This window comes from Macrobrachium nipponense, chromosome 32 (genome assembly GCF_015104395.2).
Source record: "Macrobrachium nipponense isolate FS-2020 chromosome 32, ASM1510439v2, whole genome shotgun sequence".
Classification (NCBI taxonomy): Eukaryota; Metazoa; Arthropoda; class Malacostraca; order Decapoda; family Palaemonidae; genus Macrobrachium; species Macrobrachium nipponense.
In genome coordinates, this window is record NC_061094.1 from 65150974 (window position 1) to 65170416 (window position 19443).

At 33.9% G+C, this 19443-nt stretch overlaps 1 protein-coding gene across 1 annotated transcript in view; it reads left to right on the forward strand.

Moving 5' to 3' along the window:
• The window catches only part of LOC135207451 (basic proline-rich protein-like), a 2543-nt gene extending 2081 nt beyond the window's left edge, over positions 1–462 (forward strand). Inside the window, exon 2 of the mRNA XM_064239177.1 lies at positions 410–462. Within this exon, the coding sequence (XP_064095247.1) occupies positions 410–462 (53 nt within the window). The remainder of the gene's footprint in view (positions 1–409) is intronic.
• The last annotated feature ends 18981 nt before the right edge of the window (positions 463–19443 follow it).

Sequence of the window (19443 nt, forward strand, 5' to 3'; positions counted from 1 at the left end):
AATATCCGCATTATTGTATGTACACACATCCAGAGGGTTAGATAAGCGTGGTATGAAAACGATTGAATTACCAGACACTAAGTCATTTGATGAAAGCCCCTAAAATTCATTCATGAACATTGCTCGGAAGCTGTTTTAATTTTAGCTGTATTTTGTGTATATATATACATATATCAATTGACCTTTTTATACTATTTCTTTATATATATATATATATATATATATATATAATATATATATATATAAAATATATATATATGGGATGGGACTGTTATTGGGACGGTTAAAAATTACTACTACCGTAACGTATCACACAGTTAATCATTCCTAGTGGTGGGTTGTGAACCCCGTGGTTGAGATATTACCCACAATGTGTCAAATGACCTTCTCGTACGTTCACTATTTACAGAGGACAACCGCCGCAATGGTATTAGGACGTACAAACTGGACACAACTGCCTGAAAATCCCAATATTTCAGGGCACAGAAAAGATATATAAATTCCACGAGGTAAATAAGCTTCCAAGTAAAGGATGTATCTAGGCCTTTCGGTGGGAGGAAATTCAGCGCCTAAATTGCAGATTTCCTTTCTCCTGAGGCCGAAAAACCTCACGTTTTTCACGCCGTTTAGGAAACTCCAAACCAAGGGAGATGGCAGTATATACACTGCCACCCCAGCGCAATGTTGGAAGTCTGGGACGTCTGTACTAAATGAACGTGGCGCGTTGTTTATAGGCCTTCACCCAACAGTGCTGAAGCAAAAAGCACAGGGGAAAGATTTGCCAAACAGGTAAAACAAGCGCAACAAGCACATACATAAACACTTTATATATATATATATATATATATATATATATATAATATATATATATATTATATATATATAATATATAATGTATATATATATATATATATATATATATATATATATATATATATATATATGTATATATATATATATATATATATATATATATATATATATATATATATACATATTTACATATACATATATATATAATATATGTATGCGTGTCTTTATATGTACTATGTCTTGGTGTGTGTGTGTGTGTGTGTGTGTGTGTGTGTGTAGTTTTTTAATGGTTGAGATATTTTGAGTCTTGTATATAGTTCTTCTGTCCAAACGTCCAAAGGTATCATTGCAGTGCTTTCCATTGAACATTGCCAACTGCAATTCCTCCATAAACACTCTAGAACTTATAATATATTTTGGAGAGTCTTAAGTGTTTTCTCATATAATGCCAGCAATAATGAAAAGGATAAATCTCTTACGCCTTACTGTACTTCAAACCAAGAAAAATATAAAAAAGTTTTTTTTTCTTTTTTACGTTATGCGCCTCATGGTTCCAATGCATTTGATATTAATGTAATTACTGTAAGTATTTTAATGGTCCATGGTTAAATGCATCGCTTAGGTCATCGACTTTTTTTATTTTTTATTTATTTATTTTATTATTTCTTTTTTTGTCTCGAATGAGGAAGGCTAATTTGCACAGACCCTGGTTCATGAATAAGTGTTTTTTTTTTTTATATTGCACGGAAATGCATTTGAGTGATATTAAAACTGTAACAATTATTATCAAGGTGAATTGTTTGTGACCGTTGAAGAGAATTTTCCGTAAATTCTACAGAATTCGCCTAACAAAATTCAATGCAAAATGAATGAATTGGGCTTCAAAATTCTTTAATTAACTATTACACATTTTCAATTGAATCAGCTAAGGAAGCGTTCTTCTAAACGAACATCAAACTGCCTCTTTATTTATGGCTAATAAAAAATAAGTCATCACACTGACAATAAAGAAAAAATACTGCAATAAAAGCGTTTCTATTGACATCAAAAGAACATTGAAAACTTCAATAAAAAAACGCCCGAATGGCGGAAATCCAATTAAAGATATGTAAATTCAATACATATAAAAAAAAGTAAGTTTATACGTGTTTTAACCATGGGGGTTTTCTATTTCATCTTTTATTGCACTTGGGTTTTTAATTATTTATTTTTCTCCTAATTCCTATAATCGTCATATGCATCTAAATGACCTTGAATATTGTCTCCTATTAATTAAGTACATTTGTGAATTGAATTCTTTTATCTGTGGTTTTCTTCGCATCTTTTTCTGGAAATGAATATTTAGTATAACTCATTTCCCTTTTAACCCCATAAAGAAAATGTGTATGCAAATCGTTCCTAATGGTGTTGATATGAACAAAAGATCATTCTTTGCAATATCATACTTCACTGGGCATCAAGTGATTGTCAGCCAAAATTGTCACCTATTCTTATTAAAAATAATATAAAAGATATAATTCTTCATTGAGCATCAGTGATTATTACTCAGAATTTCTTTCGAATTGATAAATTACCTTTGTCGAATATTTGTCAAAAATGAACGCGGGGATATATTTAATCTTGTTTTTAACTCTTTTTCCACAATGTAAATAGTTATTATGTTTTACTTTTATCGTTAAATGTAACACTTTATTTATCCTTCATTAATTCTCAATTACATGAACATTTACATTAACATGAAAACGAGACGAATCGGTTATAGCTTTCATGTTTCTTATTCACTTTTCCTCGAAACCCAAGATACTTGTTGATTAAAACTTAAATTTAAAACAAAATATGAATAAACAGGATTCTAGCTAAGAAAGGAAAACATTTGCTAATGACTTGAATATGACACGAACCAATATTACCTTTCGTATTCAACTTGCATTTTTATATACATTTTTTCTATTACAAGCACACATGGTAAGAAAAGTGATGGACTCCTAAGGAGGCAGGATGCACAACCCGAAACCTCTCACTATAAAAACCACCAAGTCGAATAGGAAGGCCGTGACAGATAAAATTATAATAATAATAATAAGTTGAATTTCGTTCGAAGTTAATTTGGGTCACAAGCCAATCACAAACAGGATTCTGACCAAGGAAAGAAAACAGGAAATATAAAAGGTTGCCAATTTCATGAAGGCTTATGGCGGTGGGTTTCACTTCGTGAACCTTCCCCGGATGTCAGATTTGACGATGCTTTTTCCTAACGCAAACTGACGCCATTCATATTCAGGGGAATTAAAAGCAAAGCTACGTTGGGAATTTCGTCGTCCCCCCCCCCCCCCCCCCCCCCAAAAAAAAAGAAAAAAAAAAAAAAACATTGGGGTTGTTTATTTCGTCAGGTCTGGAAGCATTTAGGAGCGAAATTTATTTCCTGGTACAGTAATTTATTCCTCGGCTTAATGAGCAGTCGAAATAACATTTTTTTTCAGTGCGAAGTGCGTGTGATTAATATGTCTGATCTTTTATTTTTTACATATGACATTCATATCATGGCCCTGTGCTGAAGTAAAGATTATTATTATTATTATTATTATTATTATTATTTTATTATTTTATTATTATTATTATTATTATTATTATTATTAATAACTCCTTGATTCTATTTTACATATAATATTTCCATATCATGATTTTAAGCTGAAACGAGTATTATTATTATTATTATTATTATTATTATTATTATTATTATTATTATTATTATTATTATTTAACTCTACGACAAAACTGAAATGAAGTTATTTTCACCTCTGGATGGCTACTAGAGAGAGAGAGAGAGGAGAGAGAGAGAGAGAGAGAGAGAGAGAGTGTGTGTGTGTGTTTGTGTGTGTGTGTGTCTATTTACTCCATATCTCCAGGGGACATCTAGTCACTGATAAAAATCTGACGATCTGTCTCCACAGAAACTATCTAAAGCATTATTTTCAAGTCTTCCAGCATGTACAAACCTCCCACCCCCATAAGTTTCCCCCATTCTTAGGATTAGATAGAATTAGGTTTTTCCAATCGGAATGTCCTTTAATATCTAATTCGCTCTACGTAACCTCGGAATGAATATATTTTCAAATAAGTTAACCGACCGAAGGGGGGAATTTTTAGTTGGTAAGAAACTCAAGAATTAAAACATATACTGTTATAGTCTCGTGGGCTAAAGCGTCACTGTACATCCTGAATTCTTTCTTTCTGTGGTTCGAGTCCATGAGCCGACGAATTTCTTGCCAACTAAAAACTTCCCCTTCTGTTAACATACATGAAAATACATTAATTCCGAGGTAGAGCGAATAGATATTAAGGAGGACATTCGTAGCTTAATGCTTCTATATGAATGACGGTGATGCCATAAAATGTATTTATATATATATATATATATATATATATATATATATATATATATATATATATATATATATATATATCTAAGCGAATGCCACAGGAAAAATGATAGTCAGAAATCCAAGCACTTTCGTCTCAGTAAACACGAAAGCGCTTAGATTTCTGACTATCATTTTCCTGTGGTAATCGCTTATTTAACGAAGTCACGTGCATCTGCTGTGAGTATATATATATATATATATATATATATATAATATTATATATATATATGAAGAAGTAAAATCAAAACCGAAACTGCTCTAAAAGACTAACGAGCATACTTATTATCTCTTCCCTGAAAATGTAAATCTCGGACCCATTTTTCCCTTTCCAAACGCAAAAAAGAAAGTTGAACAGGCGGAGTTGTAAAATCAGGGAACGACTCGAAATATAGAAGCGAAAAATAAAGGTCGTTTTTCAACCGTCGTTTGAAAAATGGAGGAGATTCATTGCGAAGTACGAAAAAAAAAAAGTTGAGGTAGAAATACGCGAGCCGGGCATATTTTTCCAAAGCGTTTTCAGACGGTCGGGGAAAGCTGAGATTGCGACTAATTTTGCTTGATAAAAAGGGGGGGGGGTCGTCGAACGAAATAGCAAACGAATGAAAATGATAATGAGAAATTGTAAGTTTTTTTTTTTTTTTACATTTTTGGATGATATGGTTTTTAAAATTATTTTCTTGGAGGTTACACACCTGCCTAAATCCCACCAACAAAAATTAGAATAAATGTGAGAGAGAGAGAGAGAGAGAGAGAGAGAGAGAGAGAGAGAGAGAGAGAAGAGAAACTCATCCTCTTGTCTGGCCAATTTTCGCACTGTAAATCATTATCAGTTGCCAGCATAAATGGGCTAATTGTAAGTTCAAATTTAGAATATTTTATTTATATTCTAATGCTTAGAATATAAATATATAGTTTGCCGAAGGTTTATGTAAGTAGCACTTAATTATTTACAAACATCCAACTTTGTCCAGTTTTAAGGAAACTGGTCGAAAAACTATAAAAACGTTGGTAATATATATTTATTTAAGTAATGTTCATTTTTACAAACATCTAACCTTGTCCAGTTTTGTGACAGATAATCGACAAATATTGAAAGGTCGGTAATATGTATTTATTTAAGTAATATTAATTTTCCTCACATCTAACCTTGTCGAATTTTGTGACAGATAATCGAAAAATATTGAAAGGTAGGTAATATGTATTTATTTAAGTAATATTCATGTTTACAAGCATCAAACCTTGTCCAGTTCTAAGACAAATAATCGAAAAAATATTGAAAAGTTGGTAATATCTATTTAAGTAATATTAATGTTTACGTACATCCAACCTTGTCCAGTTCTGATAAAAATAATCGAAAAATATTGAAAAGTTGGTAATATCTATTTAAGTAGTAATAATTTTTACGTACATCTAACCGTGTCCAGTTTTAAGAAAAATAATAGTAAAAAATAGAAAAGCTTATAATATTTGTTATAAGGAAAATAGCAGGAACAAATCAAGCAAAAGAGGGACAGCCATTTAAAAGAAGGAAATAAAACTCACGTAGTATAACGCTTGAAAAAGAAGACGGGAAACGCGAAGGAACTAAGATTTGCAAAATATTAAACTAGGGACGTTTACAAAACTGTTTAAATATATTCCCACCCAGCGCCTATGAAACCAATTTTTCCTATCTCAGCCTCGGGCGATCAGAGGAAGGAACAAAATTCTCCTTTTTACCGATAGTCTTGATTTTCGTGAAAATATGCCAGTTATTTTAGTTGCCTTGTTGTGGGGGGGGGGGGGGTTGTTTGGGTAGGTCGGTGCATGTGTTAAAGGGGTTGTGTCAAATAATGAGATGAATTCACGATACGATGAGTTAGATACCGGCTTTCTTAAAGACGCAACGAAGCCAGGAAGACAAACATTATAAGTTTTTGAATTTTATTTATTTATTTATTTATTTATTATTTATTTATTTATTATTATTATCATCATTATTATTATATTATTATTATTATTATTATTATTATTATTATTATTATATTTTTTTATTTATTTTTTTTATTTTTATTTTTTTTTTTTTTTTTTTTTGCTCTATCACAGTCCTCCAATTCGACTGCGTGGTATTTATAGTGTGGGGTTCCGGGTTGCATCCTGCCTCCTTAGAAAGTCCATCACTTTTCTTACTATGTGTGCCGTTTCTAGGATCACACTCTTCTGCATGAGTCCTGAAGCTACTTCAGCCTCTAGTTTTTCTAGATTCCTTTTCAGGGATCTTGGGATTGTGCCTAGTGCTCCTATGATTATGGGTACGATTTCCACTGGCATATTCCCATATCCTTCTTATTTTCTATTTTCAGATCTTGATACTTATCCATTTTTTTTCCCTCTCTTTCTCTTCAACTCTGGTGTCCCATGGTATTGCGACATCAAGAATGAGTGATACTTTCTTATTGCCTTTGTCAATCAACGTCACGTCTGGTCTGTTTTGCACGTATCACCCTATCCGTTCTGATACCCATAGTCCCCAAGAGGATCTGCGTGATCGCTTTCTATCACTCCCTCAGGTTGGTGCTCGTACCACTTATTACTGCAAGGTAGCTGATGTTTCTTGCACAGGCTCCAGTGGAGGGCTTTTGCCACTGAATCATGCCTCTTTTTGTACTGGTTCTGTGCAAGTGCCGGGCATTCGCTTGCTATGTGGTTTATGGTTTCATTTTTCGTATTGCACTTCTTACATATGGGGAGAGATGTTATTTCCGTCTATCGTTCTTTGAACATATCTGGTTCTTAGGGCCTGATATTGTGCCGCTGTTATCATTCCTTCAGTTTCCTTCTTTAGCTCTCCCCTCTGTAGCCATATCCATGTGTTATCGGTGGCTAGTTCTTTAGTCTGTCTCATGTATTGTCCGTGCATTGGTTTGTTGTGCCAGTCCTCTGTTCTGTCTGTCATTCTCTGTCTCTGTATATTTCTGGGTCTTCGTCTACTTTTATTAGTTCTTCTTCCCATGCACTCTTTAGCCACTCGTCTTCACTGGTTTTCAGATATTGCCCCAGTGCTCTGTTCTCGATGTTGACGCAGTCCTCTATACTTAGTAGTCCTCTCCCTCCTTCCTTTCGTATTATGTTATAGTCTGTCCGTATTTGCTCTTGGGTGTAGTGCTTTGTGTATTGTCATATGTTTCCTGGTTTTCTGATCTATGCTGCGGAGTTCTGCCTTCGTCCATTCCACTATTCCTGCGCTGTATCTGATTACTGGCACTGCCCATGTGTTTATTTTGGCTTTTTATCCATATTTCCGGCGTTTGGATTTTGACTTGAGTTATCGCCTTGAGTCTCTGCATATAATTCTTTCCTGATTCGTTGTCCTTCATCTCTTGGTGTTTTATATCCCCTCCACCTTCCACTTATTCCCAGGTAATTTTGTATCCTGTCCTCATCTATGTGTTTGAATGTTGCTTCCCATCTGTTAGCTTTATCCTTATTATTATTATTATTATTTTTTTTTTTTTTTTTTTTTTTTTTTTTTTTTTTTTTTTTTTTTTTTTTTTTTTTTTTTTTCTATCACAGTCCTCCAATTCGACTGGTGGTATTTATAGTGTGGGGTTCCGGTTGCATCCTGCCTCCTTAGGAGTCCATCACTCTTCTTACTATGTGTGCCGTTTCTAGGATCACACTCTTCTGCATGAGTCCTGGAGCTACTTCAGCCTCTAGTTTTTCTAAATTCCTTTTCAGGATCTTGGGATCGTGCCTAGTGCTTCCTATGATTATGGGTACGATTTCCACTGGCATATCCCATATCCTTCTTATTTCTATTTTCAGATCTTGATACTTATCCAATTTTTCCCTCTCTTTCTCTTCAACTCTGGTGTCCCATGGTATTTCGACATCAATGAGTGATACTTTCTTCTTGACCTTGTCAATCAACGTCACGTCTGGTCTGTTTGCACGTATCACCCTATCCGTTTCTGATACCATAGTCCCAGAGGATCTTTGCCTGATCGTTTTCTATCACTCCTTCAGGTTGGTGCTCGTACCACTTATTACTGCAAGGTAGCTGATGTTTCTTGCACAGGCTCCAGTGGAGGGCTTTTGCTACTGAATCATGCCTCTTTTTGTACTGGTTCTGTGCAAGTGCCGGGCATTCACTTGCTATGTGGTTTATGGTTTCACTTTTCGTATTGCACTTCCTACATATGGGAGAGATGTTATTTCCGTCTATCTTACTTGAACATATCTGGTTCTTAGGGCCTGATCTTGTGCCGCTGTTATCATTCCTTCAGTTTCCTTCTTTAGCTCTCCCCTCTGTAGCCATTGCCATGTGTCATCGCTGGCTAGTTCTTTAGTCTGTCCCATGTATTGTCCGTGCATTGGTTGTTGTGCCAGTCCTCTGTTCTTTCTGTCTTTCTCCTGTCTCTGTATATTTCTGGGTCTTCGTCTGCTTTTATTAGTCCTTCTTCCCATGCACTCTTTAGCCACTCGTCTTCACTGGTTTTCAGATATTGCCCCAGTGCTCTGTTTTCGATGTTGACGCAGTCCTCTATACTTAGTAGTCCTCTCCCTCCTTCCTTTCGTGTTATGTATAGTCTGTCCGTATTTGCTCTTGGGTGTAGTGCTTTGTGTATTGTCATATGTTTCCTGGTTTTCTGATCTATGCTGCGGAGTTCTGCCTTCGTCCATTCCACTATTCCTGCGCTGTATCTGATTACTGGCACTGCCCATGTGTTTATGGCTTTATCATATTTCCGGCATTGAGTTTTGACTTGAGTATCGCCTTGAGTCTCATTATAATTATTATTATTATTATTATTATTATTATTATTATTATTATTATTATTATTATTATTATCATTATTATTATTATTATTATTATTATTATTTATATTGAAAGGAAAGAAAAATATCAAGGAAAATATTTCCACGTCCTTTAAGTAAACTAACGTTCGAGGAATACTGGAATGACATAATATTTGTATGGATTTTACAAAACCGATAAGGGAAAGCCAAAATGTTTTTTGGAGACATCGAAAAACAAATATTGGTATTTTAGAATCCAAAATAGTTCCAATGCCATTGTGACTCAATGCCAACGAGAAAAGAATAGCCAATAATAATTTGAATAGCAAATGTTTTTCAAATAATCAGGAAAATAAGCCTTCAAACAGATGACAAAAATAATACACATTACGCTCTACCAAGATAAGAGAAGTCAGCAAAAAATGGAAGTAATTTCCAGATATTTAAATAGCACGTATAAGCACTACAGCCTCTCTTAATCTGACGAGTGCCCGTAACCATAACACTGTTTCCCATTTCTAAAAAGAAAAAAAAAAAAAAGTGATTTGCAGCAAAACTGAAAATAAGTATTCCGTACTGAAATACAGTTTGTTCAAGATACAGCAACCAGGTATTCTTTTTTTTACACGCAGGAAACAGACATGACATGAATTCATTAAGGCCCTATACATCCCGTGGGTGCCAGAGGATTAAGTAAGTAGTATGTAGGTTGAATTACAGTTAACACCTTTAGAAAACATGAAACAATCACTCCACGCTGTTTTGCTAAACGATCACGTTCCTATAACGGAAATGAAATCGGTCATTTCAGCGTTATAAAACCGAATGGTCTTCGAGCCAGGTCATCAAAGCGAGTATTATATCAGTACCCTAAAACTAACCTTTCCAAGTCATCAATGCGACTATTATATCACAACCCTAAAACTAACCTTTCCAAGTCATCAATGCGACTATTATATCACAACCCTAAAACTAACCTTTCCAAGTCATCAATGCGACTATTATATCACAACCCTAAAACTAACCTTTCCAAGCCATCAATGTGAGTATTATATTACAACCCGAAACAACCTCTCCATTTCCTTGCGAACAGGGTCGCCCCTTTCAGTTTTCAGCTTCATACCTCACGATTTCCTCTAGATAAATGGGAACAGTTTATTGAGGATATAATCATTTTAATGTGTCTGGACTCTCTTCAGGTAAACCATTCCACTTAGATTTGTAATGAGGAAGCCCTTAACTATTAATTGACGTTTCCTTTGGATTATTGCTGGGAAAATATTTACGTTTACGGTTGGCATTGGGGGGATTTTATAGATAGGATGACAGAGGTTGAAACGGAAATTAACATTTCCTTCTCTCTCTCTCTCTCTCTCTCTCTCTCTCTCTCTCAGTGAAAAGAAGGGCAGAGAGTGTTATTATTATTATTATTATTTATTTTTTTTTTTTTTTTTTGTTCTATCACAGTCCTCCAATTCGACTGGGTGGTATTTATAGTGTGGGGTTCCGGGCGTTGCATTCCTGCCTCCTTAGGAGTTCCATCACTCTTCTTACTATGTGCGCCGTTTCTTTTAGGATCACACTCTTCTGGCATGAGTCCTGGAGCTACTTCAGCTTCTAGTTTTTCTAGATTCCTTTTCAGGGATCTTTGGATCGTGCCTAGTGCTCCTATGATTATGGGTACGATTTCCACTGGCATATCCCATATCCTTCTTATTTCTATTTTCAGATCTTGATACTTATCCAATTTTTCCCTCTCTTTCTCTTCAACTCTGGTGTCCCATGGTATTGCGACATCAATGAGTGATACTTTCTTCTTGACCTTGTCAATCAACGTCACGTCTGGTCTGTTTGCACGTATCACCCTATCCGTTCTGATACCATAGTCCCAGAGGATCTTTGCCTGATCGTTTTCTATCACTCCTTCAGGTTGGTGCTCGTACACTTATTACTGCAAGGTAGCTGATGTTTCTTGCACAGGCTCCAGTGGAGGGCTTTTGCTACTGAATCATGCCTCTTTTTGTACTGGTTCTGTGCAAGTGCCGGGCATTCACTTGCTATGTGGTTTATGGTTTCACTTTTCGTATTGCACTTCCTACATATGGGAGAGATGTTATTTCCGTCTATCGTACTTTGAACATATCTGGTTTCTTAGGGCCTGATCTTGTGCCGCTGTTATCATTCCTTCAGTTTCCTTCTTTAGCTCTCCCTCTGTAGCCATTGCCAATTGTCATCGCTGGCTAGTTCTTAAGTCTGTCTCATATTGTCCGTGCATTGGTTGTGTGCCAGTCCTCTGTTCTTTCTGTCTTTCTCCGCCTCTCTGTATATTTCTGGGTCTTCGTCTGCTTTTATTAGTCCTTCTTCCCATGCACTCTTTAGCCACTCGTCTTCACTGGTTTTCAGAATATTGCCCCAGTGCTCTGTTTTCGATGTTGACGCAGTCCTCTATACTTTAGTAGTCCTCTCCCTCCTTCCTTTCGTGTTATTGTTATGTATAGTCTGTCCGTATTTGCTCTTGGGTGTAGTGCTTTGTGTATTGTCATATGTTTCCTGGTTTTCTGATCTATGCTGCGGAGTTCTGCCTTCGTCCATTCCACTATTCTGCGCTGTATCTGATTACTGGCACTGCCCATGTGTTTATGGCTTTTATCATATATTTCCGGCGTTGAGTTTTGACTTGAGTATCGCCTTGAGTCTCTGCATATATTCTTTCCTGATCGTGTCCTTCATCTCTTGGTGTTTTATATCCCCTCCTTCCATTATTCCCAGGTATTTGTATCCTGTCTCATCTATGTGTTTGATGTTGCTCCCATCTGGTAGCTTTATCCCTTCAGTTCTCGTTACTTTGCCTTTTTGTATGTTGACTAAGGCGCATTTTTCTATTCCAAACTCCATCCTGATGTCCCCAGATACAATCCTTACAGTCTGGATTAGGGTATCTATTTCCTTGATGCTCTTACCATACAGCTTGATGTCGTCCATGAACATCAGATGGTTGATTCTGTTGCCTCTATTCTTGAGTTGGTACCTGGCATCCATTATTATTATTATTATTATTATTATTATTATTATTATTATTATTATTATTATTATTATTATTATTATTATTATTATTATTATTATTATTATCAATGTTGTTAGTAATAATAATAATGATAATAACTATTATTATTATTATTACTATTAGTAATGTTATTGTTGATAACGATAATAAAATCAACTTGATTATACCAAGATTAGGGATCATTTCATTTCAATACATATTTTATTTTCACTACCTTTTTCAGTAGTAGTAGTAATAATAATAATAATAATAATAATAATAATAATAATAATAATAATAATAATAATAATAGTAATAATAATTAATAATAATATTATTATTATTATTATTATTATTATTATTATTATTAGTTATTATTATTATTATTATTATTATTATTATTATAGAAATGGCCATTAATTCAACAAGACGACATCAATTTGTAAAAGGTGAGGAAACAAAAATGATTAAAATTGAACGAGTAAATCATTTGGTACATTTTGATCAGGAATAAATCGCCTTAATGAGAGATGGCACATTGGAGGGGATTGTCAGATCTCGTTATTAATGGGATTGAAAACAATGACGCAATAATGACATATATGGAGAGAAAGGTTGAAGAAATATGAGATGCGGCGTGAACCGTCGATGTGTGGAGTGACAGCCTTTTTTTTCTTTTTTCATTTCATTTTTTCTTTTTTTTTTTTTGCCTTCTGTTCGAACTTTTTTTTTTTGCCTTTTCGTTCGACCTTTTTTTTTTAATTTTGCCTTTTGTTCGACTTTTTTTTTTCCTTTTGTTCGACCTTTTTTTTTTTTTGCCATTTGTTGTCTTTTTTTTTTTTTTTTTGCCTCTGTTCAACACTTTTATTTTTTTGCCTTTCGTTCGACAATTACCCTTTTTTTTTTTTTTTGCTCGTTCGTTTTTTACATTTTTGTTATTTTTGCCTTTTGTTCGACCTTTTATTTTTTTTGCCTTGTGTTTTCTACAACACTTTCGAATATTACAGAGAAGCATCTCCCTTGCGCCATAATTGCATTTATATTCAATAACGTTAATTGTCTCATGAGTGAATCATAACCTTAGTTCTATCCCTATCTAGAGCACAGTTTTTTTTTTTCAGAGAATGTTTTTCTATATCTTACAGGTGTATGTAAATGCATGTACTTTCCAATTTCAATGACCAAATACTTTTACATACCTCTTTATGTTAAAATGTCATCCCGATAATTTAATATCAGTCCTTGTTGATATAAGATAGAATTGTTCTTTTTTAAATAGACTTGATTTTATATTCACCTCTGGATTTAACCTGACGAAAGCTTAAACACTGATAACATTTATATAAAAACAAGCTGGTAATTCCAGTATCTTCGTAAGTTATTCTCCACTGGGATTTAACGCGACGAAAGGTCCATTTAGGCGTTTAATGATGACGGCATGGAAATTGATGTCGAAGCAGTGTGTGGACCCAGAGCCAATAAACCAGCCTCTCTCATCTGCTAGTGTAACGATACTGTCCCGGGAGAAGTTAGACTCGCAACACTTCAGCTTAGTATACTGATGCGATATGCTTCCGTCGGTATCATCCCGTTAGCGTTGAGGGTTATTGATGAGGGCTTTAGCTCTTAATGGATGTTAGTTGTGCTTCCTCTTCTTGGAGAAAGCTGCTCTACTACCGGTCTCAGGGTCCGGGTTCGATCTCTCTCTCTCTCTCTCTCTCTCTCCTCTCTCTCTCTCTCTCTCTCCCCCCCCCCCCCCCCGCCCCCCCCCGCCCCCACCCCTCCCACCGCTCTGCCAACGAGAAATCAGAGGAATTCATTTCTCGATGCGGTTCGAATCCCACAATAAGCTGTAGGTTCCCCCGTTGCTAGTTTCTATCCTAGCCACGTAAAAATATCTAATCTTTCGGGGCAGCACTAGGAGAGTTGTTAATGAGCTCAGTGGTCTGGTAAAACTAAAATACGCTTAGCTTTTTTCTTGAAGAAAGCTATTTTGATAGCTTTAAATGTCTGTTTTTATAGTACGTTGACATAAGAAGGTTGTTATGTAGTTAGGCACAAAAATAATCTGATAGACGGACGTAGAGAGCAGATCTCAACAGACAGTTATTTACCCTTTGTTTTGAGGACAAGAAAAATAAACTCCTTTGGACCATAATGCTTAAGAGATCGTGATTTGCCATCGTCAAAGCTCTTTTATGACTTCTGTTGATGTTGATGTAGGCCTATGCATTTGATTCATTTCCATTCATTTGTATATTTCTATCATTTTATCAATTTGCCTCATTTTGCAATTCGGTCTTATTATTTTCTTGGTATCCTTCTCAAAGATTATTAATAGGCTTTCATGCCTGAGTCTTTGCACGAAATAGCGATAATAATGATAATGATAATCAGTTTAGCTAATGAATAATTGATAATTATGCATTGCAAGTTTTGCATCATAGAGCTTACCAAAAGACTGCTTTTCAAAATGTCTTTCTATCTCACGTTCCACCCAGCTTAACTTTATCTTTGTAGGCATTTTTAAAGTCAGTCTACCAAATCTTATAGATACCATAGTCATAAGAATGCACTTCCAGAATTTGGAATTTTAAGCCTCTCTGTATTTGTTGAACTGATTTGATCCTTTTCATTACTTAGAGAGAGAGAGAGAGAGAGAGAGAGAGAGAGAGAGAGAGAGAGAGAGAGAGAGAGAGAGATGACTTGGTAATATCACAAATTGTCGGAGAACCTTATTGTTATTCAATCATGAAAAATAAAATTGATATTCAGCCAATGCATGAGTCCATGTTATGCAATCCAATTCTATTACAGCATCCCTCCACCATTTTTTTTTCTTATATATATATATATATATAATATATATATATATATATATATATATATATATATATATATATATATATATATATATATATATATATATATATATATATACCTTCCCTTCGCCCATTTTCTTTTATTATTTCACGATAAGACATTTTTAGTGAACTTTTATTGACATTCCCCTGAAGTTGATAACATTTCAGGTTCATTCCAATGATCGATTTTGCAAGATTGTTGAATAACAGGTGGTCTTAACACACGACGACCACGTAAGAGAATTGGAATGATACTTTTCCCCTAACTTGACGTAAAGAAAAAAGAAGCGAATGCCAAAATATGTGCATATTTTTCAAGTTGCACAATAAACTTCTTAGAAGCTTTCGTCCAACTTCTGTGGTGTTGGTTAACAAAAGAAAAAAAAATTCAAAAGAGTCTTTGTGTGATTTCAGAATTTAATATGCACATGTTTTGGACTGCCAGTATATGTATATATATATATATATATATATATATATATATATATATATATATATATATATATTATATATATATATATAAATATGAATATATATATACTATATATATACTATACTATATGTATATAATATATATTATATATATATATATATATATATATATATATATATATATATATATATATATATATTACGTGAGAGAGAGAGAGAGAGAGAGAGAGAGAGAGAGAGAGAGAGAGAGAGAGAGAGAGAGAGGAAAAATAGTCGATTTACAAGCACAGTATTCCAAATGCTTCAAGCACCATCACTTGTTGTCTGGTCCTACTTCATCTCGGGGCCCGAAATATATAATCCGAAGCTCAGGAGGGTTTTGTGGCTGACTTCAATGGAATCCGACTTAAGGACAAAATTCATATTTCTGAATCCTCCAGCTAACCGAAGCCATTAACAGAGCGAAATCCCACATTCTCTAAGAATGGCAGTTCAAGATTCTCTCTCTCTCTCTCTCTCTCTCTCTCTCTCTCTCTCACACACACACACACACATAGACATTTTCAAATCATCGAAGTATAAGGCCCTGATTTTTCCTTCCTTTTCTATCTCTCTCAACATCGATTTATAAGTCCATGATTTCTCATTCCTACTCTCTCTCTCTCTCTCTCTCTCTCTCTCTCTCTCTCTTCTCTCTCTCTCTCTCTCGCGAAATTCAATAGCTCACCTCCATCTATCACAAGAAACCCATTAACGTCTGACTAAACCCAAACCTCTGAAGGATAGTCGATGAAAGAGCGATTAAATCAGGTTGTAATTCATTTTATAACCTTCAGGTTATAAAGAAAGAAAGAAAAACAATGTGAAATACAACGCAGTAACGATATTTGGGCGTTTATGCAAATGTGTTTATAAATCAACCTTGCAATGGATCGTGTGTGACATTGCTGACGCTTTTGATCAATTTATTTCCAGAGGTGACGGAGTTTATGGTTATAATTGAATATCGGTTGAAATAGACATTAATAATAATAATAATAATAATAATAATAATAATAATAATAATAATAATAATAAGTAATAATAATCAATAATAATAATAATAATAATAATAATAATAATAATATTATTATTATTATTATTATTATTATTATTATTATTATTATTATTATTATTATTATTATTATTATTATTATCATTTAATTTTCATACGAGGATAAACGTTAGGAATAATTTTTATCGTAAAAAAAATAAATAAAAAAGATATCCTTGATCTTCAATATCATTTTAATATGCAGAGAGAGAGAGAGAGAGAGAGAGAGAGAGAGAGAGAGAGAGAGAGAGAGAGAGAGGACAATTTGATTATATACGTAACTCAGCTTCAGTCCCATTTTAATTGTGGTAAAAATGAGAGAGAGAGAGAGAGAGAGAGAGAGAGAGAGAGAGAGAGAGAGAGAGAGAGAGAGAGAGAGAATCTTTCAAGGTTCATCCTAAATAAATTTGCTTTAATTCTTTCGAGAAGTGGGATGAGAGAGAGAGAGTAACGAACTCAGACTTAGAGAAAATCTGTCGAGATTCGTCTTAATTTTGCTTTAATTCTTTTAAGAAATGGTGTAAAAAAAAAAAAGAAACAAAAAACTATAATTTTAAGAATGGAAAAAAGCAAATCGTAAATTTACTTTAAATGTTTTCAGAGGTGTTTTGAGAGAAAAAATAAACCACGAATTTTAAAAAAAATGTAGAAAAACAAAAGCCTCAGATTCTGAATAGTATTTTTAGACCTTTTGGAACAATAGGAGATTTCGAAGTATACCGGACCTTTGTGTATACCACGAATTAAGTGATATTTTCGCCGTGGCGGGTAGTGCCCTCAGTGGACCTCTTACGGTGCACTGTAGGCATTACTTAACGTCCTTTGCAGCGTGCCTTCAGCCCATAGCTGTAACCCCTATCGTTTCTTTTACTGTGCATCCTTTCATATTCTCTTTCTGCATCTTACTTTTCACCCTCTCGTAACACTTGATTCACAGTGCAACTGCGAGGGTTTCCTACTGTTACGCCTTTCGCTGAATGACCTCGTAAGTCCCAGTGCTTGGCCTTTGGAGTAAATTCTATATTCTTAAGTGATATTGGCTCCTTAAAGTGACGGCAAAGCCCTAAGGATGTTAATCGTCTATGAAATGCAATCGAAGACGTTGTTAATAATAACCTTTATCTGGCTTCTATAGCCTTTCAATAACCAGCTTCAGCCATCTGTCCTATGAACAGGTACGAATACCATCCATAATTTTATGTACCCCAGTCTAAGCTAAATCTGGTTCAGTCCTCAATATTTGAAATATTATTGTTTAATATATTATCGCTTGATTACTGATGTTCAAATTGTCTCTTGGAAATGTCTTTTCAAACAAACCCTACGTACTATTTATTGCACACCTTGTAAGATATCGTACTATCATTAATGAATTTTCTTTTATAAGCTCTAATGACCGTTAAACCTACGATTTTAGGCAGCTAAAAAAACGGCTAAAATCCAAAGATATTTTCTCCCTCAAAATTTACTCACCTTGCTTATAATGCCTTTGTGGTATAGGTATTGACATTAGTTTTTATTTATTTTTTTTTTTTTGACTCCTCCTGATGAGTAATATCGGCGCAATACTCGCCAGTTGTAGTAGCAGAGAGAAAGCTATTGTTAGAAAAATAGAGAAGACTATTTACAAGTTGAATGCAGCTGATGCAGCAATATCTTTCAATAAAACTTGTTTGAAATGGGGTCTCCTTCCAAAATAATATTAAAAATACAATAATATTTGAAATATTATTGTTTAATATATTATCGCTTGATTACTGATGTTCAAATTGTCTCTTGGAAATGTCTTTTCAAACAAACCCTACGTACTATTTATTGCACACCTTGTAAGATATCGTACTATCATTAATGAATTTTCTTTTATAAGCTCTAATGACCGTTAAACCTACGATTTTAGGCAGCTAAAAAAACGGCTAAAATCCAAAGATATTTTCTCCCTCAAAATTTACTCACCTTGCTTATAATGCCTTTGTGGGTATAAGGTATTGACATTAGTTTTTTATTTCTTTTTTTTTTATTTTTTTTTTTTTTTTTTTTTTTTGACTCCTCCTGATGAGTAATATCGGCGCAATACTCGCCAGTTGTAGTAGCAGAGAGAAAGCTATTGTTAGAAAAATAGAGAAGACTATTTACAAGTTGAATGCAGCTGATGCAGCAATATCTTTCAATAAAACTTGTTTGAAATGGGGTTCTCCTTACCAAAAAAAATATTAAAAATAATGATAATAATAATAATAATAATAATAATAATAATTATTATTATTATTATTATTATTATTATTATTATTATAGAACTGGCCATTAATTCAACAAGACGACATCAATTTGTAAAAGGTGAGGAAACAAAAATGAATTAAAATTGAACGATTAAATCATTCGGTACTTTTAATCAGGGAATAAATCACCTTAATGAGAGATGGCACATTGGAGGGGATTGTCACATGTCGTTATTAATGGGATTGGAAAACAATGACTCAAGAATGACATATATGGAGAGAAAGGTTAAGAAAATATATGAATGCGGCGTGAACCGTCGATGTGTAGAGTGACAGCCTTTTTTCTTTTTTTCCTTTTTTTTTGCTTTTCGTTCGACTTTTTTTTTTTTTTTCCTTTCGTTCGACCCACCCTTTTGTTTTTTATTTTTGCTTTTGTCCGACCTTTTTTTATTATTTTTTTTTTTTTTTTTTGCCTTTCGTTTGACCACTTTTTTTTATTTTTGTGCCCCTTTTGTTTCAATTTTTTTGTTTTTTTTTTTTTTTTTTTTGTTTGCTTTTCGTCGTTCGGACCTTTTTTTTTTTTGACCTTTCGTACAAATTTTTTTTTTTTCCTTTTCGTTGCGACCTCTTATTTTTTTTTTTGCCTTTAGTTCGACCTTTTTTTTGCTTTCCGTTTCGAATTTTTTTTTTTTTGGGTTTTTTTTTTTTTTTTTTTTTGCCATTTTTGTCGACACTTTCTTTTTTTTTTTTTGTTTCTTTTTTTTTTTTTTTTGCCTTTCTT